Consider the following 19890-nt stretch of genomic DNA (forward strand, 5'->3'; position numbering starts at 1 on the left):
AAGCCATGACAATTAAGGGTTTACCCTAATTGTAACACTATATAAAGATCACATTCTTGGGAAAAATCGGCCACTAGAGAGAGTGAGAAAGGGCTAGCTGATTTTCATGAAGTGTAGAATTCTCTCAAGTCATTCCATTTGTATTTGGTGTTGTGTGAACCATTTGAGGTGTCACACTTGGGGCACTAGGCACTCAAGCTTCATGAAGACTTCCTACATCAAAGAGGTATGTATTCTATCTTGCTATAGTCATTGTTTTTGTATGCTAGATTAGGATAATACCTTGGATGTTCTTATTTGCATGTATAATAGAGAAAACATAGATCCAAGGTATTTAGGGTTGGATGTACACTTAGGAGTGTTAGAATGCTCAAAACCCAACAGTGGTATCAGAGCCTAGGCTTGTTTTCTTGTTATACTTGCAAAACTGCTTAAAAAAATCGAAGTTGTTGCTGTCTGATCATCAGACTCGGCGAGTCCATGCCTAAAAAGTGATGAATTCGATCCAACTCGCCGAGTTGGTTCATGCACTCGACGAGTTGGAACCCCAGACAGCATAAACTCGACTTTTTTGGCTGGAATTGGACTAGGAACATTACCCAAAGATGTTTTGGACTTATAAACTTGTTTTTGATGTGGTAATGTTCATGCTAATCCAATTTTAAAGATAATTGTCAATAGATTCATGTTTTGTATTAGTTTAAAGTGTTACTCTAATTACATGGAAAAGTTTGATTTGAATTATCTTGTTCTTATGAGTTGCTTAGATTAATAGAAAAGTTGAGTGAAATAGTTGTTTTCAATCCAAATTAATCTAAGAGTTGATTCTAAAATGTGTTTTTGTAACTTGTCCTCAAGTTATTTGAAAAGTCACATTTAAGTTTCATAAAACTCATAAAAGTTGGCAATGGTTACAAAAGTTGAAGAGTCTTGTCCTTAAGTTATGGAGGTTCAAGAGTCACTTCATTAAGTAATAAAATATGTAACCATAATTAAATCCATAAGTTATAAAATAAAGAAAAGTTAATTCTTTTATTAGTTTAAAGTCTTCCATAACTTGTCCTCAAGTTATGGAACTTGAAGAGTTATTGGATTAAAACTACTTTAAACACATAAGTTATGGAATTAATTAGTTTTGAATAGTTTCAAAAACTTGCCCTCAAGTTTTGGAATTTGAAAAGTTTTCACTTATGAATACTTTAATTCCAAGTTAGCCCTTAGAATTTTAAAGAGTTAAAATTCAACCCTTATACTTTATAATATTATAAGTTAATAATATATATATATATATATATATATATATATATATATATATATGTATAAGAGTAAAGTCAGTCTTACCGCTAGTACGCCTCATTCACGAAGCCGGTCTATAAGGTGGGTATAAGGTTGTTGCCTATAAAATGGCAACTTAATGGGTGTCCACTCTCACCCACCGCTTGCTTGACCGGTGGAGGGTCGTTATCCGAACGGGTTTGACAGGACTATAATTCTCCCTTCATTAAAAGTATTAATGATAAATACTAAGTAACTAAACTCTTAATAAATACCCAATCTTAGTTACTTAGGAAAAAGTGAATAAGGTGCTAATCCATGAAATTACACTTTGCACTTTGTTTAAGTCGGTTAGTGGAGCGTGTGTGGTTAACCGGCACACTAACTCGTATTTAACAAGGTAGGCAAAGGGTAACTTAATGTTTATCATAGTATCGATGGAGCGTGTGTGGTTAACCGGCACATCGATTAAGGGGTAAACACTTAAGGGTACCAAGTAATTTGCATGGTTACTTCACACCTTGTTTTGTGATCCTCGGCATCCCAGTCACAAAACCTGAAGGGCACACTCGAGATTGAAACATGCCTTTGAACAGTTCAATGAATCTCAAAGATCTAGGAGTTTCAAATCCAATTAAAACCTAATAATACATTTCGTTTATCTTGGTGGAAATTGGTGAATCGTCATTCACCTACCTTCAAATATTTTATAGCTTGGATTACGGCATCCCTCTTCTAAGTTATAAAATAGTTTGTTGGATCCTAGCCTTAATATTTCATATTGGGTGTCATATTAAGGACTTAAGATCAACTATCTTGAATGTCTCCCAAAACATGTCTGGTTTTGACATTTATGATCTTCCCAAATCTCTTGAAACAAGCTTTCCTAATGAAGATGATGTCCCATGGATATCATACTTCTTTCTCCTCCTCCAATTATTCTCCCCAACCCACAAGTTCTTGAAAAGTTTAAGGTCACTCAAGCCCTATTGGCAAGGCAAGGTCTAGGTGTGATCACATCTTGGAGATGTAGTCACATATTGACAAGCCGGGAGAGTTGGGTGTCAAAGTCTTGAGAAAGTTGGTGGTTCAATCACTTTCTAAGTCACATAGTGAGTTCCTTTGGGACACCTATGAAACAGACTATGACAAGACCCTTAATGATCTTATCTATTTGTTAAGATCAACTTCCTTAAAACTTGATGGACCTTGACAATAGTGACACAGGAAATCCAGGAAAGCATTCTCTTCCCAGTGGAAAGGGATCGGCCATAGTCAACTCGGTTGACCAAATGGTAAAGAGAAAAGCTAAGTTTGTGATAGTCTCGTGCACCATTATCAAAGGGTCCATATGTTTATATTGCTAAAGAAAGGGACATTGGTTGCGAAGCTGCCAAATTTACCTAAGGATGTTAAAGTCAATAATTTGACTCTACTTCAGGTAAAGTCCACTATCTAACTCTGTTAAGTTTCTATTATGAGATTCTTGATACATGATGTGACTGGGTCACATGGTGATGTTTTAAGAATCAAAGAAAAGTGAAGAAACTTAAAGAAAGAATATGCTGAATCTGATCGCATAGATGGATTTCTATCGCGTAGTTTGAAGATGGATTCTTGAGCTACTTCTTAGGAGTTATGAGATATTGCTTAGGAATAGATAACAACAAGTTTTCATATGGATTGTAAGGATAAGTTTTTCCGCAAAGTTTTAAAATAAAAGAAAATTTTTGATTTTATTTATTTTAAAATATCCTTACAATAGCATTTGAGGAAAAATTGTTGCTTATATGATTCCATTAATAGCAAGAGTGGAAATATGAAATTGATTCTTTCATTTGTGGTAATGTCAAAATTTACCAAATAAAGAAAGATTCTCATCACCCAAGTTTCAATTGGACCGGAACTTGGAATCATGCAAGTTGTATAGCATGATGAATGAGAACTTTCAAGTATTGGAAAAATTAAGACTAATTACTTGTTCACATGGATGTGTGAGTCAAGTGAAGGACTAAGGGATCGAGTACACATTCTTGTGCACTGGTCAAGTCCACCACAAAAGATTGATAAAACTATTCGTCACAGTTTACTAAAGCTCAGTAAATATGATTATACTTACATGCTTAAGTGTAACTCTGAGACATTGGAAAAAGGTTCCAATGTAAGGCAGAGCGAATAAGAAGAATCAATCTAGGCAGAAGGATAAAAGTTTCTCAAATCTGAAAAGATGGGAGAGTACTTTAGTATCAGTTTTGTGATCATCTTAATGATTAAGAAACCATATCAAAATTAGTTCTCTAAGGAAATCTTAGTGCATTCTTATGACTAAGAAGAGGAACTTGAATTGTTGAAATGGTTAAATCAAGAAGATGAGTCATACTACAAGTCTTAGAGTCATACTTCAAGATTGTAATTTGAGTGACATGTCTTAAAGAAGGTTTAAAACACTTGTCAAATGTAAGAGTAAAAGTTTCCTACTCTTGTACATTTGAAATTGGCAAGTTGTGATGTTTTGGATAAACAAAGACCAACTAAGGCCAATTATGTGAAGTGTTTGTCTTGATTAGAATCCGCACTATCTCTTGGATGTTTGACAAGGGAGTCTTATAGGTCAAGAGGACATTGGGAGTCTTAAAGGTCTTGAAAGTCTCAAGAACTAATCAAGAATAAAACCTGAAGTTCTTCATTCGGACACGGAAACTACTCAAGCAATTCTATCCTCATAATGAGAAGTTGTACTAGCATACAATGCTAAGCTCGTGCTATCAGGCATAACCTAAACAAGCTATCCTACTGCTGTCTACTCGATACTAGCATGCAATTCTAATAAAGATGGATTACACAAAGCAGGCACATAAGGCATCCTCCTAGATCCTTAGTCCTATACTAGCATACTGTTCTACTGAAACTGAAACAATTAATCATAATATAAACTTGTATGGGTAATTTGGGAGTACTTACTTGAGCTCGGCTGATTGCATGCACCACACCCTTTTCTCCTTATCAAAACTCTTTTCATTTCTAAGTTCTTTTTGAAAATGCTTTTCTTTTGAAAACCTTTTTCCATTTCCTTAGTTTGAGTTCAGATGCACCTGAGAGTGTATCCGAATCCCTCAAACCAAGGCTCTGATACCAACTTGTAACATCCAAAAATACGACCCAAAAGAAATTTGTTTTATAGTATTAAAATCGTGATACTGAAAACCATAATATAAAACGTATGTCATAAATCTCAAAACATAATAAAATGTATCATATCAAACTGAATTAAACATGTGAAGATGTCTAATCAAACTCCCAGGAAAAACTGTTGAAGTTGTGGTGTGTGCGATGCTATCAACCCGAGCTCTTCCCTTTTATTGCGGAAGTACCTGAAACCAAAACTGAAACTGTAAGCACGAAGCCTAGTGAGCTCCCCCAAACTACCACATACCATACAATCACATATAAACAACTATTGGGCCATGCCCACTGTATCGGACCAAAGTCCGGAAACTGCATCGGACCGAAGTCTGGAACTAACCAGGGCCTTGCCCTTTGCATCGGACCGAAGTCCGGAACTACTGAGGCCTTGCATCCTGCATCGGACCAAAGTCTGAAACTAACTGCATCAGGCCGAAGTCCGGAACTACTAAACATAGCATAGCATAAACATATCAACTAGTATGAACATATATACTGCATACTGCATAGGGCCGTAGCCCGGAACATATAACACATAAATCTTGTCTGAGCCACGAAGGCATCAAACACACTAACTACTACATCGAACCGAAGCCCGGAAACTACTGCTAGCTAGTCGGGTCGGCATTGTGGCCGTAGACCCGTTCCTACTGGAAGGAAACTCACCCCGTGCACTGGCTGCTAAATGAACTGCTCTAGAAATTGTCTGCTGCTGCTCCGGTATCTCCCCGACTATAATTTCCATAAATACACTCAATCAATTACTGATAACCGTACTGAGGGTAAAATGACTATTTTACCCCTGGTCCAAGTCAACCTCCTGGTCAAAGTCAACAATCAGTTGACCTGACTCGTCGAGTTGGGTCACCAACTCGTCAAGTCCTTACTCTCACTTTATGCTTCTACTCGTTACTACTTGTCAAGTTTTGGCACAAACTCGGCGAGTTCCTCTTTGTTACTAATACTCCGACAATCTGCATCCGACTCACCGAGTTGTATGAACAACTCGTCGAGTTCTCCTTCATCATATGAACACACTAGCTGTGACTCGCCGAGTTGTATGAACAACTCGTAGAGTCTGCTCTTGAGGCATGAAGATTTCCTTGGACTCGCCGAGTCAGGGCATTGACGCACTGAGTTCTTCCACGAATGAGTTTAACCCTCTAGCTCACTGAGTCCTTCTCTCACTCATTGGTTCCACTCGGCATAACTCGAAATGGGGAAAACAAGGGACTCACGACTCGACTCGCCAAGTCTGAAGGACTACTCACCGAGTCGCATGCGTGCAAACACTATATACTCAATTCTGCTTGAAACCAGTCCATTACATTCATAGATCTGGGTTCTTGGGACTTGATTAACACGTAAAGTTTCCAACTTTACGTGTAAATAACATCAAATGAAGGTTTTAGGGTTCAAAGCACAATATAAGAGTAGATCTAGAGCTTTCCTGCAAAAATGGCTCCATAAAGGTACTAGATCTAAGCTTCTGGAACTCAAATCTATCCAGATCCGAAGGCCATTCATCTCAATGAGTCCTCTATATTATTACCAAGTCAAGAAATGGTTCAAGAATAGCTTTAAATAAAGCATGAAAACAGAAAAGGGGCGAGTTATACCTCACTATTCTCTGAAATGACACAAAGATTCTGAATCTCCTTCTTCTCCTCTTGATCTACCTTCCTTCTTTTCTCAAAATCTTCAAAGAAACCCACCAAATCACACAAAATGCTAAGAGAGTTTTAGGGTTTCGAGAATGGTGCTCTGAGGGGTGATGGGGGCTGACTTGAGGTCCCAAAAGTTGTTTAAATAGGATGCAAACCCTTGAAATTAGGGTTTCATCCTGACGGGCGGACTCGCCGAGTCAGGAATACGGACTCGTCGAGTTGCCAACTTACACGTGCTCAAAACCCCGACTCAACTCGACGAGTCTGGCTACTGACTCGTCGAGTTCCTCCTGAGAACTTAGAAATTATATAATTATTTAAATAACATACCTGAATTGGGGCGTTACATAATCACCAAGCATGGCTCTATATCGCTCCTCAGAGACGGATGTATTGTAACTGCCATCTTGGCCTTCATCACTACTGTACAAATTTTGCCTCCTTTTCTTTTCAGACCATTACATTAATTCGGTCTGCTTGCTCACCTGTTGATTATCAAATCATTAACTTCAATAGGTATATTCGATGGACGCTTTAATAAACTCTTATTCCTTCTAATGGATACAAGTGTTTAAACTTTAAAGTTGCCTACCTCGGCTACCTCTCAATCAAGCAACTAGTTTTGACAAATTTTCTAACATGTAGGCTAAGTATCGGAAGTCTAACAAAGTCAGTTGGTTTCGTTCACTCTTATAAGTATTTGATTGGACATTAATTGTTAAATAGAAAAACGTAAAAGTTAAAACATTAACTAATACCAACAATTCATACATGTAATTATCTTTTATGACAAGGGTCCAACCAATCACTAAGAGCAACAGACTCAGATTTGTAAGTTTAATTATGAGTGAAGTAAGCGTTTTCTAACAATTATATTATATACCATTTTTCAAGTATGGCCAAATTAACTTTTTGTTTAACACGTTCACTCCTCATGAGTTTTCAATTGTTAAAATTGGCTCCGTATCCCCGTATCCTTTTTTCCTACATATATCTCCGTTAGTCAGGCCGGAATATAGGAGGTACATGGATGTTGTCGGTCAAAGTGATATCCAAGATAGGCCAGATATTATTGCTCGCATTTTCCATATTAAAGTGCACGCTTTCATTACTTTTCTTAAAGAGGACAAAACTTTTGGTGAGGTAGATGCATGTGAGTTCATTTGCTTTTTTCTGTTTGTAATTATATCTTCTTTGTATTTACTTTTCAGTGTCCCTGATGTCTTATGAAATATTAATGTTTTTTGTCTTATATGTAGATCTATACACCATTGAATTTCAGAAAAGAGGATTGCCTCATTGTCATACACTCTTGTGGGTTACTTCACCATTTAAAATACGGGATGCTGAAGATGTAGATAAATATATAACTGCTGAGTTGCCGGACTTCGCATCTGAACCCGCATTGTATAGAATGGTTACTACATGTATGTTGCATGGTCCATGTGGTTTGTTGAATGTACGCGCTCCTTGCATGCAAGATATGAAGTGCACCAAACATTTTCCGAGACCGTTTGTATCATCAACAACTTTCGATGAAAACGGTTATGTTCGCTATAGAAGACGACAAGGATCTTATCATACGTTAGGGAATGGCATCACGATTGATAACGGATATGTGGTTCCATACAACAAGTGTCTATGTAGCCGTTTTGATGCTCACATAAATGTCGAGTACTGTGGTTGGAATATGATGATTAAGTACCTATTCAAGTACATTTCAAAAGGTGTAGATCGTGTTCGGTTCACTCTTCAAAGATCAGAAATTGATTGTGCTACCTCCTCCTCTACTACATCTAATGCTGTTAATGAAATCAAAGAATTCTTGGATGGTCGATATATATGCCCACATGAAGCATCGTGGAGGATCTTAAATTTTCCTATTCACGAACGTCATCCGACGGTTCAAGTTTTAGCAGTTCACCTAGAAGGTATGCAAACTACTATTTTCAAGGAAAATGCAAGGCTTGATACAATAATTGATATTCCAACCTTTGGTGTAACAACATTGACGGAATGGTTCCGTAATAATCAAGCGGATACACGAGGTGTTAACCTTACATATACTGATTATCCGAGCATATACCGATGGGACACTACTGCTAAAGCCTGGATTCATAGAGCCATTACAACTAAAAGAACCAACACAACTATTGGCAGACTTGCATACGTGCACCCAACTGCAGGAGAGTTGTTTTACTTACGGATTTTACTTTCCCATCAAAAAGGATGCAGGTCATTCAGTGATATCAAAACTGTTCATGGGAGAACATATTCTTCTTTTTGTGACACATGTGAGGTATTGGGTTTGACCGGTGATGATAGAGAATGGTTAAGAGCTTTCGATGAGGCGGCTTCTTGGGCAACTGCTGCTGAATTACGATCACTTTTTTAAAATTTGCTATTATTCTGCGAGGTAGGCAGTCCCGTATTACTGTGGGAGTCAGCAAAAAGCAAAATGGGCGATGACATATGTCATGCTTTTACTCATGCTTCCTCAGATTCTGAACTTATACCAAATGCCACCACTGTTGAAGAGCAAGTGCTTTTGGAAATTCAGAAAATTCTTCTTGCTTCAACTCCATCAAGATCTCTTATAGATTTTGGATTGCCCGTGCCATCCCCATCTATTTTAGCTGTTCTAAGAAATCGACTTCTTCTTGAAGAAACAAACTACAACACAGAATTGTTATCCACTCAACATGCTTGTATGGTTTCTAAGTTGAATCCATATCAACTCAAAATCTATCAACATGTTGTCACCGCTGAAGAAAACAAAAAGCAATTACTCCTTTTTGTTTATGGACACGGAGGTACAGGTAAAACGTATTTGTGGACAACCATTCTTTCGTATTTCAGATCTATAGGAAAAATAGTTTTGGCTGTTGCAGCATCAGGTATTGCATCATTGTTGTTACCTTCAGGCCGTACCGCACACTCCAGGTTTGTTATTCCACTTGATCTTAACGGCAAACGTTCATGCAACATTAAAAAGAAAACACAGTTAGTGTAGCTTCTAAAGAGAACATCTATGATTATATGGGATGAAGCTCCAATGAGCGATCGTCGTTATTTTGAATTTCTTGACAAATCATTAAGAGATGTTCTTGAGGATGACACACGTTTTTTTGGTGGGATGTCAATGTTGTTAGGAGGTGATTTTCGCCAAACACTACCTGTTCAACCTAAAAGTAGGAAAGCACAGATAATCAATCTAACCTTACCGAATTCTTATCTTTGGTCACATTTTACCGTCTATAGATTACATCGTAATATGCGACTGTCTGAAACAGAGACTTCGGTTGTCTCTTCAAGTCACACATCTGATTTTGCTTCGTGGTTGCTTGACATTGGCAATAGAAAGATAGGAACTCCAGATAAAGATGATCCAGAAAATACAAAGATTATGCATATACCACAACCTTTCCTTATCAGATCAGAAAACATGGGATTAGAATCGCTTATAGATTTCGTTTATGGTTATGACATGCTAGCCAATCCAACTCCTGAAGATTTATCTGTCAGGGCTATTATATGTCCCAAAAATGAGACAGCAGACCGAGTGAATACTTTAATATTATCAAAAACCAAAGGTGAACAAATTATATACAACAGTTGTGACTCTATCAAATCACCAGGTCGAGATACATTAGAACTAGATGCACTGTATCCACAAGAATATCTAAACAATTTAGATTTCTCTGGTGTTCCTCCACATAAACTGTTGTTAAAAGTTAACACACCAGTTATGCTTTTAAGAAATATTAACCAAAGGGAAGGATTGTGCAATGGAACACGATTAATCATTACACAGTTACTGCCTTTTGTTATTAAGGCTTCCATAATAACAGGGACGTCAATAGGCAAACGGGTATACATTCCGAGAATTAGATTTGTACACAATAGTTCAGACTTACCATTCATCTTCACTCGAAAACAGTTTCCCTTCAAAGTTTGTTACGCAATGACTATAAATAAAAGTCAAGGGCAATCGCTCAAAAAAGTTGGTTTATTTCTTGAAAACTCCGTATTCACACACGGTCAACTGTATGTCGCCATATCAAGGGCAACTTCCCCATACTCAATCAAGATTCTACTACAACAAGACGATAATTTACCAGTGAACTGTACCAAGAATGTCGTATTCAATGATTTGTTAACAAAAGTTGACATGCGTGAGGTCTACATATCATATACATCCACACAGATATGATATACCTCAAATATGTTACCAAATCCTCTATTTTTCCCATAATCAACTTTTGTACCCGCTCTAAAATCATACTTAGTGTGTGTGATATATATATATATATATATATATATATACTAACAAATTTTCATTTTATTATTTTAGCAGACATATGACGTCGCAGTTAGATAGAGTATCAAACCTCTACTTTGGTTCACCAGGAAACCCACTTGAAGTACGTGTATTGCGAAGATGGACATTTCATTTTAGGAAAAACGTGCTATGGTTCATTGTCGTTGACAAATATGTAAACTACATAACACATCTGTTCAATACCTTATTGAAACTCATTTATATATATACAACAATAATGAGTTTGTTTAATCAGGGAGAGGCCATTCAACTACTTGAAGAAAAGGAAAATCAGGCACATGCTGAATCTAAATTGTCACTTGGACAGTGTTATCGCATTACAGACTACACATGCACCACCCCTGACAAGTATCAAAAAATATTGGATAACCCTGTCCATATGAATATTGGTGAAGCATCAACAATTGAAAGCATATCAGATACTGTCTTGCTTCCAACACACTGGTTTCACTTTCGTCCACGATCACATTTCGAAATAATAGCTGACAAGAATGTTGACTATCCAGGTAAAATAATCAATTTCAGATACTAATGTCCGCTTATGTAATGAAAATACTTCACACAGATAGAATCTAACATGAAGATTCATCTAATGTAAATGTTCAGATTTTATTGGCATTTTCATTAACATCACAGACCGGGAGAAAAAAAACAAAGAACCTTTCATAACAATAACCGTGACAGATGAGAAGTAAGTCACAACTATTGCATTAATATGAAAATGTAGATGTATATTGCCTAACTCTTTATATTGCAAAAATAACACAAGCGCCGAGGAGACTACAATACTTCTGTGGAAAGAGTGCATTGATTCATCTGAGAAATTTAACCGGAATGCTTTGATGTCGACCTCTGGCACAACCGTTGTTGTCTTCACCAACATGAAATCCACCTTATACAATGGTTAGTTACAAACATACACACCATTTACACGACTATCTTTATGTTCCTACAATAACATGATGCCAACATTCACTATACAGGAAGTTTAACATTGAAAAGTACCAGTGCAACATACATGTACATAAATCCCCAAATTCCCGAAACACAAGATTTGATCGAAAGGTATCCCACACACTTTCTTCTTTACACTCAAAAACTAAAACTAAAATTTCAATTTGGATTCATAGTCACAAACAGATACAACATATTGAGTTCTTATTACATACATTTACACATCATCAGGTTTGGCAACCAATTTCACTCAATACCATCTCCATCACCAGTAACAATAACCTTACAACAGTTAAAAGCCTCAGACTACTCTCAAATTGTGGTAAAAAATCATACACAAATGTAACTTCATGATTCTACTTGTAATAACTATTACTGAGTATCCAAAAAATACATCAGGATAAAAAATTTGTTATAAAGGCTACAATATCCGACTTTGTCTTTAAAGATTGTTGGTTTCATGTTACCTGCAATACATGTGGAAAGTCAACAAATAAAAAGGGCAACGATTGGTTCTGCATAAAACACGGAACTGTCAATGATCCCAAGCTTCTGTACGCACTGCTCCAAACGATACTATATTATTTATTATCAGTAACAGTATGTGCATAACAACATTTATATTGACAGTTACAAGGTTTCGGCAATTTAACGGATATCACAGACTCAGCAACAATCTTCATGACTGACGAGGCCGCGCGTGCCCTAACAAACATCAGTTCACAAGATATCATCAACATGTATCCTAATGAAGACATGAACAAGCTACCACCACCACTTCAGAAATCTAAAGGTTCAACTAAAAAAGTCTATATACAATGTAAAAATCCATCCACCGCCAATAACATACGCTTTGCAATCACATCAACAACCAATATTGAAAGTATAAAGTCCACATTGACATCACCAGCAAATGTACCAGTAACACCATCAACAACAATGGATCAAACAAATAAACGAAAAACAAAAACGCAAACAACTGCAACATCACACAGAAGTGGAAAACAACTTTGTTATGAAGAAACAGGTAAACAACATCATACTACCACCTATATAGCAAAAGATATATAACCACTTTATATCCGTTCACAGATGATGCAGCTGAAAGACCCCGTCCAAAACGACAAAGGTACAGAGACTAAGCAAGAATAACAGACCAACAAGAAGATGACAGCATCAGCATCAACATGCCCACCCATCAACAATAAAATCACAATGTCATCTATAAATATATGTACAATGAAACATAAGACTTCTTTTGTTGTATTGTTATAAATCCACACAATAACACATTTATTTCCATGTGCAGAGCATAGGTATTGCTTAACGCACATACATGACAACAAAGACTTTTAAATTCACTACATATTTACCTTTCTCTTCGATAAACTGTCACCATTGATCGAAAATGCTCCGTTCCTCACTATTCTCAATCATAAGCTCCAGCAAATCATAATTTGAATCCACCAACTCAACTGTGCCCGTTTCTTTTTGTCATACGGCTTAAAGGGTTATTCACAGTACTCCACCGACACCGAAATTAACATATTCGATCTATCCTATTCAAGAAATTCGTAACAGATTCTTCGAACGGTATCTAAATCTGTTCTCTCATGCCTCTTACCTTCTTCCAATTACATATGTAAAACGAAATTAGGGTAGACATACCAGACCCCTTTCTGATAAACCATTTTCGTGAATATTGGAGACGAGTAACCCGACTCGGGTTTAATTTTTACCCAAAACTAAACATTTTCAAGTTATTACAACTTAGGTCCTTTAAACAACTCAATTTATCTTAATATACCCTTTATTTTACTCTTATAATAAAAACTAACCTACTAAAAGAACATTTCAAATTAGCACCGGGCTTTCTTTAGTTTTCCTTCTTTCCGACTAACAATCGTTCATCTCTCCAACGAAACAACGGATTCCCTTAATACAACTACTTTCAATCAGATTGAATTTAGGGGCAATTTGGACATTTGTAACTGGTGTAAATGGTTATTTGTCCAAGTAAGAAGTTTTTTGATCCTACCCTTACCTCTCTAACCAAGGGCTCCAACTATTTTTTATAAAATACAGTAATTCAACAAAAATTACATATTTTTTATATTCACCGTTACAAATATATATATATATATATATATATATATATATATATATATATATAGAAAAATAATTAAAAATGTCCCGTGGTTTACCACGGGTTTACTTACTAGTTTGTATTATTGTATAAAGTGAATTATACTAACCATAATATAGAAAAACCACCTAAATGTGATAATAAGAAATTCTAGCCACATGACTATAGTTTCATTGTGAAATAACCATTAAAAGTTACATGGAGTCACTTTGCTATTCTTTCATGTGGAAATTCAAAACCCTGAAGTCCATCGCTAAAATCTTGGGTCTCACAATTTGATTGCCAAAGAAGTTCTTGTGTTATCTTTTATATAGATTACTAGTAGTCTTAATGGTACATCTTTGAAGCGGGTCAATTGGTGTTGTAATCTCATACATGATGACATTTTATTCTATTTGATGTTTTTAAAAAATCGGACATTCTTGTTTTTTTTTCTCACTCATTGTACGATGACAATTAAAAATAAATAGAACAAGATCCATCGCATAGAAACCAATTTACCATTTATTCATTTACCAAAAAATAAATAATAAATAAAAAAAATAAATAAATTTTATAAATTAGTATCTTTTTTCATATCATCTGTTGCAAGAGAAATACAAAAATTTCCAAGTTTATCCAATACCATTAGACAATGAGAGACCACAGGAAAACACCTTTAATGCACTTATGTACATGACAAGATTCTAAAAAAAATATCATATGAAGGATCTGTATTTTATTTAATAATTGAACCTTCAAATGAAATTAAGGATTTTTACAAGAGAATATAAACTAGCTCACAAAGCAAATGATTGGCACCAACTCATAAAATTAAAGACATAAATGAAAACTAACTAAATGAATGATTTAAAGGTACAAATAACAAAGGTACAAGTGTGTAAAGTATCAATTAAACACATAATTGTCAGAGTAATAAACACAAAAACAATGAAGTGCATACTCATCGCACTCCAAGCACTTAAAGATCATATCGTACTGTAATTCTTCGGTGCACACTTTGCACAGACCATGGGACTGAATCCCTTGAAGAAAGGATAGACGATGTGGGTGAAGTCCTTTGATCTCAACAGTCCCTCCAAACTTGACGTTCACAAACTCAAAGACACCTCTTCCATACTTGGCATATACATGTTGCTCACACTCAAGGATTAAGGGCGCACAAGCAGGATGCATAGACTGGGCACAAGTAGAACTACAATGATAGAACCACAATTCAGGGTTAAAATTTTCCTCACAAATTTCACAGAAGTAGTCGCTAGAGTGGTTCTCAACTGGATTGTATCTTAGGCTGAATGGATGCTTATCGAACTTGTGCCTCATCATTCCAGGCAACAACAAAGCACACTCCGTATCCAAGTAGAAATCACAAGAGGGGCAATGGAAAGCGATATTGCAATCTTCGAGGTAACAACGACATGAATTGCATAATTTTTTTGATAGATCAGCTGAAGAAGCATTGATTCTTGAGAGGAGATGGCCTGGGTGAGCTTCATGTGTGATTTCTTTAGGTAGGAATGCACAATTGATATCTACATAATACTCACATTCAGCACATCCATATGCGAAACTATTGCCATATAAACAACAATTGTAACAGAAAAATAAACCCATTAACCGCTGAGGGTTCTTTGACACGAGAACAAGCACATGCTCTGGATGGCCAGGGTGGTCTTGTATTTTGGAAGGTAGCCTGGCACACCACTCATGAAGAACAAAACCACAACTACTTATTTCAGAACACTTATAATATGGCATTTCCGTAATTGGTTTCAAACAAGCGTCACATAATACTTGAATTTTCTTCATGGGGTCGTGGAGAACAATTGATTTGTTTCCAAGTACTGATGTTTGTCGCGCGTGTGTATCTAAAAGAATCAGTGGGTGTTGATGACTAAAATGGTTGAGCATTTCACCGCCATGCTCTTCTTCTTTAATCATAGTAATAAACTCTTTCTTATTTTTTATAAAATAGTGTCTGAGAAGGTTGTAACTTTCATCCGGAAATGGACAGTGGAGAAGATTAGGATAATCATCGTCTTTGAAATTTTTATAAGTCTTGCCACCACCTGATCATAAGTGATAAGACAATGAAAAGTAAAAAACTAAGATTGAGGAATCTTTAAATGGTAAAAAAATTAAAGAGAAGAATAAACAAGTTATACATATTACCGGGGTGTAAGAAGATTGACATAAATGGCTCTGTCTTTGAAGTTGCACAATTAATATGGGCATAATATTGACATTTATCGCATTTGTAAAGCCATAAGTAACAATCGAAGTACTTCTTACAAACTCTGCATCTAGGATTATACTTAGCTTTCTGATCAACTTCAGGAAAGGAATAGGCAAGGGTAAGTGGATGAGAATGAGTGAAAGTGGCATCAGTATGTTGTTGGATAAGTAACTTTGCTGGCAACAAAGCACAATCTAAGTGGATGGAGTACCACAAACACGTGGTGCATTGGTAGAAGGTCCCTTGATGTTTTTCGCCACAAGCGCTGCAATGTGATACCAACTCCTTGGACATACGTTGCAGTTGGTGAGGGTGGCTTGGGTGGTCCATCTTTTGTTGAGACATAGTGGCACAGATTATGTCCATGTTGATTTCACAAATGGAACACATGTAATTGAATATGTTCTTCCGCATAAGATTGCAGACACTACATGCCCATTCGTCACTGGAATATATCCAAAAGAATCCTTTAGACAAGGTAAGATTATGGTAGGGATGGAAATCATGTGATGGGTGGTTTTGTAGGGTTTTTGGCATTTCTGCACAAAATTTGTGCAACGAGTAGTCATCATCACAATCCTTACATTCGTAGTAACTCATATGAAATGAGTAGATCCCTTCTTTACACATTTTGCACTTTCCAACATGCTTCTCTTCAGCCACAAAATCATCCTCCTCACCTTCCTCTTTCTCTTCTTCTTCATCAGAGTTTTCACTATCGTGGCTAGCAGGTTGCAGATGGACAAGGCTGAGCGTATGATCATGAGTGAAGTGCAAAAGTTGCTCCATTGTAGCTAGCTATGTCGATGATATCTCTAACTACCAAAAAAACATATATATATATATATATATATATATATATATATATATATATATATATATATATATATATATATATATAGGGTTAGGTTATTTTGTTTTCAGTATCTATTGTGTGCATGTATGATTGATTCTGGACCAATCATTTTAGTTATTTTAAGAAAGTAATTAATGCATATTACATGTTGAAATTATAATGGATATTAATTACATCTACAACATTTAATATGCATTAATTACTTTCTTAAAATAATTAAAATGTTATTTTCTTAAAATAATTAAAATGATTAGTCCAGAATCAATCATACATGCACACAATAGATACTGAAAACATTTGAACCTAACTCTATATATATATATATATATATATATATATATATATATATATATATATATATATATATATATATATATACACATACATGAAGCTTTACACCATCGTAACAAAACTAAAAATAATCATATTAGATCCAACATATGTAAACTAAAACTAAAGCATTCATAAATCACAAATCATCAAATACATAATCAAACCATTTTTTTTTCTTAGTAAACTCAATCTTTGTAAACTTTTATAAAATCCATAATTAAATATCGCAATATGTGTCCTAGTAATATAAGAATAACTCCATAACAATCTATATTTTATTCTAAACAGTTTATTAAGCTTTGGATTCATAATACTCCAACAAAGATGTCATCACCAATTCACAAAAAAGTTGTCAACATTTATCTTTTTAGTGAAACATTCTCTTGATGTACGTTTTGATTTCTAATAAGCACACTATCTTTGTCAATTATCCAAAACAAAATATATTTATTAACCTGAAAAATGAAAGAAAAAGAGATATACCTCTTGTATTGCACAAACAACAAATTGGACTTATGTTTTGACGGTAAGATGGGAAAGAAATTGACCATTAAAAACAACAAAAAAGAATATGTTTGATTACACGCAAAGAACTAACCCTTATTTACGGAATCTTTGCTTTGATTTTCCAATACAAAGTTGTTTCTTATTCTATTCTTGGATTGCATGCAAAGCAAATTAAAAATGTAATATTCCCTCATCTTTATTTGAGAATAATTCATTTCTCTATCAATATACTTGTTTGTTAAATGAAATCATGGAAACAATTAATCGCAATAACAAGACATCTAATAGCTAATAATGTATCTGTTGTGTGCCATCTTAGTAAACCAAAAGGCAATTTGGTGATACTATAGCAACGGACTTACCTTTTTTTGCCAATGTAGGCAATGTACTTTATTTTAGCAACACATTGATACTAGAATAGCAACATGCTTACATTTTGCTATCAATATAAGCAATGTACTTTAATTGTTAGTATAAAAAAAATGCAAGTACAATTATGGTTAAAGTTGCTATTTTGTTTTGTGAAAAATGTAAGTATACTTTGTTATTATGGCTTGAAGATAGTTATCATCAGTAAACAAAAGGTAAATACGTTGCTATTGTGGGTAAAAAAAAAAAAAGTGTAATTATGTTGGTATAATGGTTAAAATAATAAAGACATTGCCTATATCGATGAAAAGAATAAAGTCCGTCGTTTCTCGAAATTTGCCCTAAAGTGAAGACACCATGGATTGGTGATAAATGAGTACCTGCGCTTTGGATTCATGTTTAAGTATCATCCAATTCACATAAGCAAGATCCAAATGACAAACGAACCGATCCATGTCCAAATCTGCTTTTCACTGTAGGCAAGGCTATTTCAATCCTGTATTTGATCCTAGACTGCTCAGAATCGTGTTCTTCATCACTACTGTACACATTATATTTATTTCGTCTCCTTTTCTTTTCAGACATCATTCCATTACTATGATCTGCTTCCCCACTTGTTGATTACCAAATCATTTAACTTCAATAATAGGTATAATAGTCCTTCCAATGGATACAACAAGTTGTTGGAGGTCTCATCGTCCTGACCACTATTGGCATAATAATCAAACTCTTCTTCTGGTCGTGGTAATTGAAAGTTCATCAAGACTACAAATAAACCCAACAAATAACTCGCATTATTTTTTGGTAATACCAAAATTAAAATCTTGGTAAACCCTAGACTTGAGTGAAGTAAATCCACAATTTTTCTTTTATTTTCCAGCCAATCTTCTGGTGATTTGTTGTTATAGGATCCCAATTTTTGTGGGATCAAATTTTATCATTTACAACCTATAAAAACGATTGATGCTCTTCCTTTTATTCACACGATTTTAGATTTCTCATGATTTCCCGTAGCAGCTGTTTTCTTCTCCAATCTTTGTTCCAGGTTTCTTTTTTCTCCGATGTTTGTTCCAGATTTCTTTTTTCTCACAGCCTTCCTCCGTAAACAATTCATCACTTTCACAGCCGAAACCATCATCACCACCTTATACCACCGGCAAAACAAGAAGTCCAAAGCCATAGCCACCCACGACCTCGTCAAACTCAACATTCAACCTCACCACCTATTATTAGAATAAAAAAGAAGGAAGTGTGTGTTTCTTTTTGTGTGCCGCCTCTGTTTCACCTCCTACATCACAATCTACCACCACACGTACCTACTGCCACCTCCGTGAACACCCAAAACCACCTGCCGGAAACACCATCTACCTAGACCTCCTCCAGTCCTGTTTTACCGGGAACCAATCAACCTACGGGAAATACCGAAACCTTCATCACCTGCTTTCACCAACCTTATACCACCTCTAATCCACCTTGAATTACCAAACGAATTCACCTGCCCCTCACCATCGAAGAAAAAAAAAAGTGCTCCTGTGTTTTGACGGCTGCAGGTAAAAGAATACACAAGAAATAGTGCACAATTTGGCAAGTTACTTTAAGCAGGCTTAAGCATCTATCTCTGGGCTAAGCTAAGTTCTTAAATTGGGCTACGGCGTCTTTTGGGTTTAAACAGCTTTGTTGGACTGCCGAATATAAATTTACTTGGTATAGAAGGCCCAAGTCAAATTTCCTTTAAATAGTTGAATTGCTTAAGGGCATGTATCATTAGAAAATTTCATTTTTATAAATTTTTATGTTTACACCTTCTTATTTATCAACCCGTGTGTTACATGTGTCTCTAAACTAGTAGAAAAAAATATAAATTTAATTACAAATCAAGCAAACAGGATTTATACAACCATACCTTAAGATTGAAGAGATTTGAATAGGTGTAAAGATTCTTGAGATTGGAATGGGTAATTTGTGCTACAACGCTTCCTTTGACACTGTTTTTTTTTTTTGGGACAATGGCATAAAAGCCCT

General features: G+C 35.5%; 3 protein-coding genes and 1 long non-coding RNA gene across 7 annotated transcripts; 2 read left to right on the forward strand and 2 right to left on the reverse strand.

Moving 5' to 3' along the window:
• Positions 1–7151: 7151 nt before the first annotated feature.
• On the forward strand, positions 7152–8520 carry LOC111879463 (uncharacterized). Its single transcript, XM_023875936.1, has 2 exons — positions 7152–7278; positions 7385–8520. The coding sequence occupies exons 1-2, from the start codon at positions 7152–7154 to the stop codon at positions 8518–8520; spliced, it is 1263 nt and encodes a 420-aa protein (XP_023731704.1).
• Positions 8521–9156: 636 nt separating this feature from the next.
• Positions 9157–10338, forward strand: LOC111879462 (uncharacterized). The gene has a single exon (XM_023875935.1). The coding sequence runs from the start codon at positions 9157–9159 to the stop codon at positions 10336–10338; it is 1182 nt and encodes a 393-aa protein (XP_023731703.1).
• A 1229-nt stretch (positions 10339–11567) lies between these two features.
• LOC111879368 (uncharacterized) lies at positions 11568–13148 on the reverse strand. Its single transcript, XR_002846083.2, has 2 exons — positions 12795–13148; positions 11568–12126 (listed from the first exon to the last, which is right to left on the reverse strand). It is a non-coding gene; the product is annotated as an uncharacterized LOC111879368 (long non-coding RNA).
• Positions 13149–14393: 1245 nt separating this feature from the next.
• LOC111879366 (uncharacterized) lies at positions 14394–19404 on the reverse strand. 4 transcript variants are annotated; one of them, XM_023875809.2, is made up of 3 exons: positions 18249–19404; positions 15740–16618; positions 14394–15636 (listed from the first exon to the last, which is right to left on the reverse strand). In XM_023875809.2, exons 2-3 carry the CDS (start codon positions 16590–16592, stop codon positions 14456–14458), a joined length of 2034 nt encoding a protein of 677 aa, XP_023731577.1. In that variant the 5' UTR covers positions 16593–16618; positions 18249–19404; the 3' UTR covers positions 14394–14455. The 4 variants fall into 4 exon arrangements, with proteins under 4 accessions (XP_023731577.1, XP_023731576.1, XP_023731575.1 ...); XM_023875808.2 differs by having other exon boundaries at positions 15740–16622; XM_023875807.2 differs by having other exon boundaries at positions 17476–19404.
• Between the last annotated feature and the right edge of the window lie 486 nt (positions 19405–19890).

This window comes from Lactuca sativa, chromosome 9, assembly GCF_002870075.4.
Source record: "Lactuca sativa cultivar Salinas chromosome 9, Lsat_Salinas_v11, whole genome shotgun sequence".
Taxonomy (NCBI): Eukaryota; Viridiplantae; Streptophyta; class Magnoliopsida; order Asterales; family Asteraceae; genus Lactuca; species Lactuca sativa.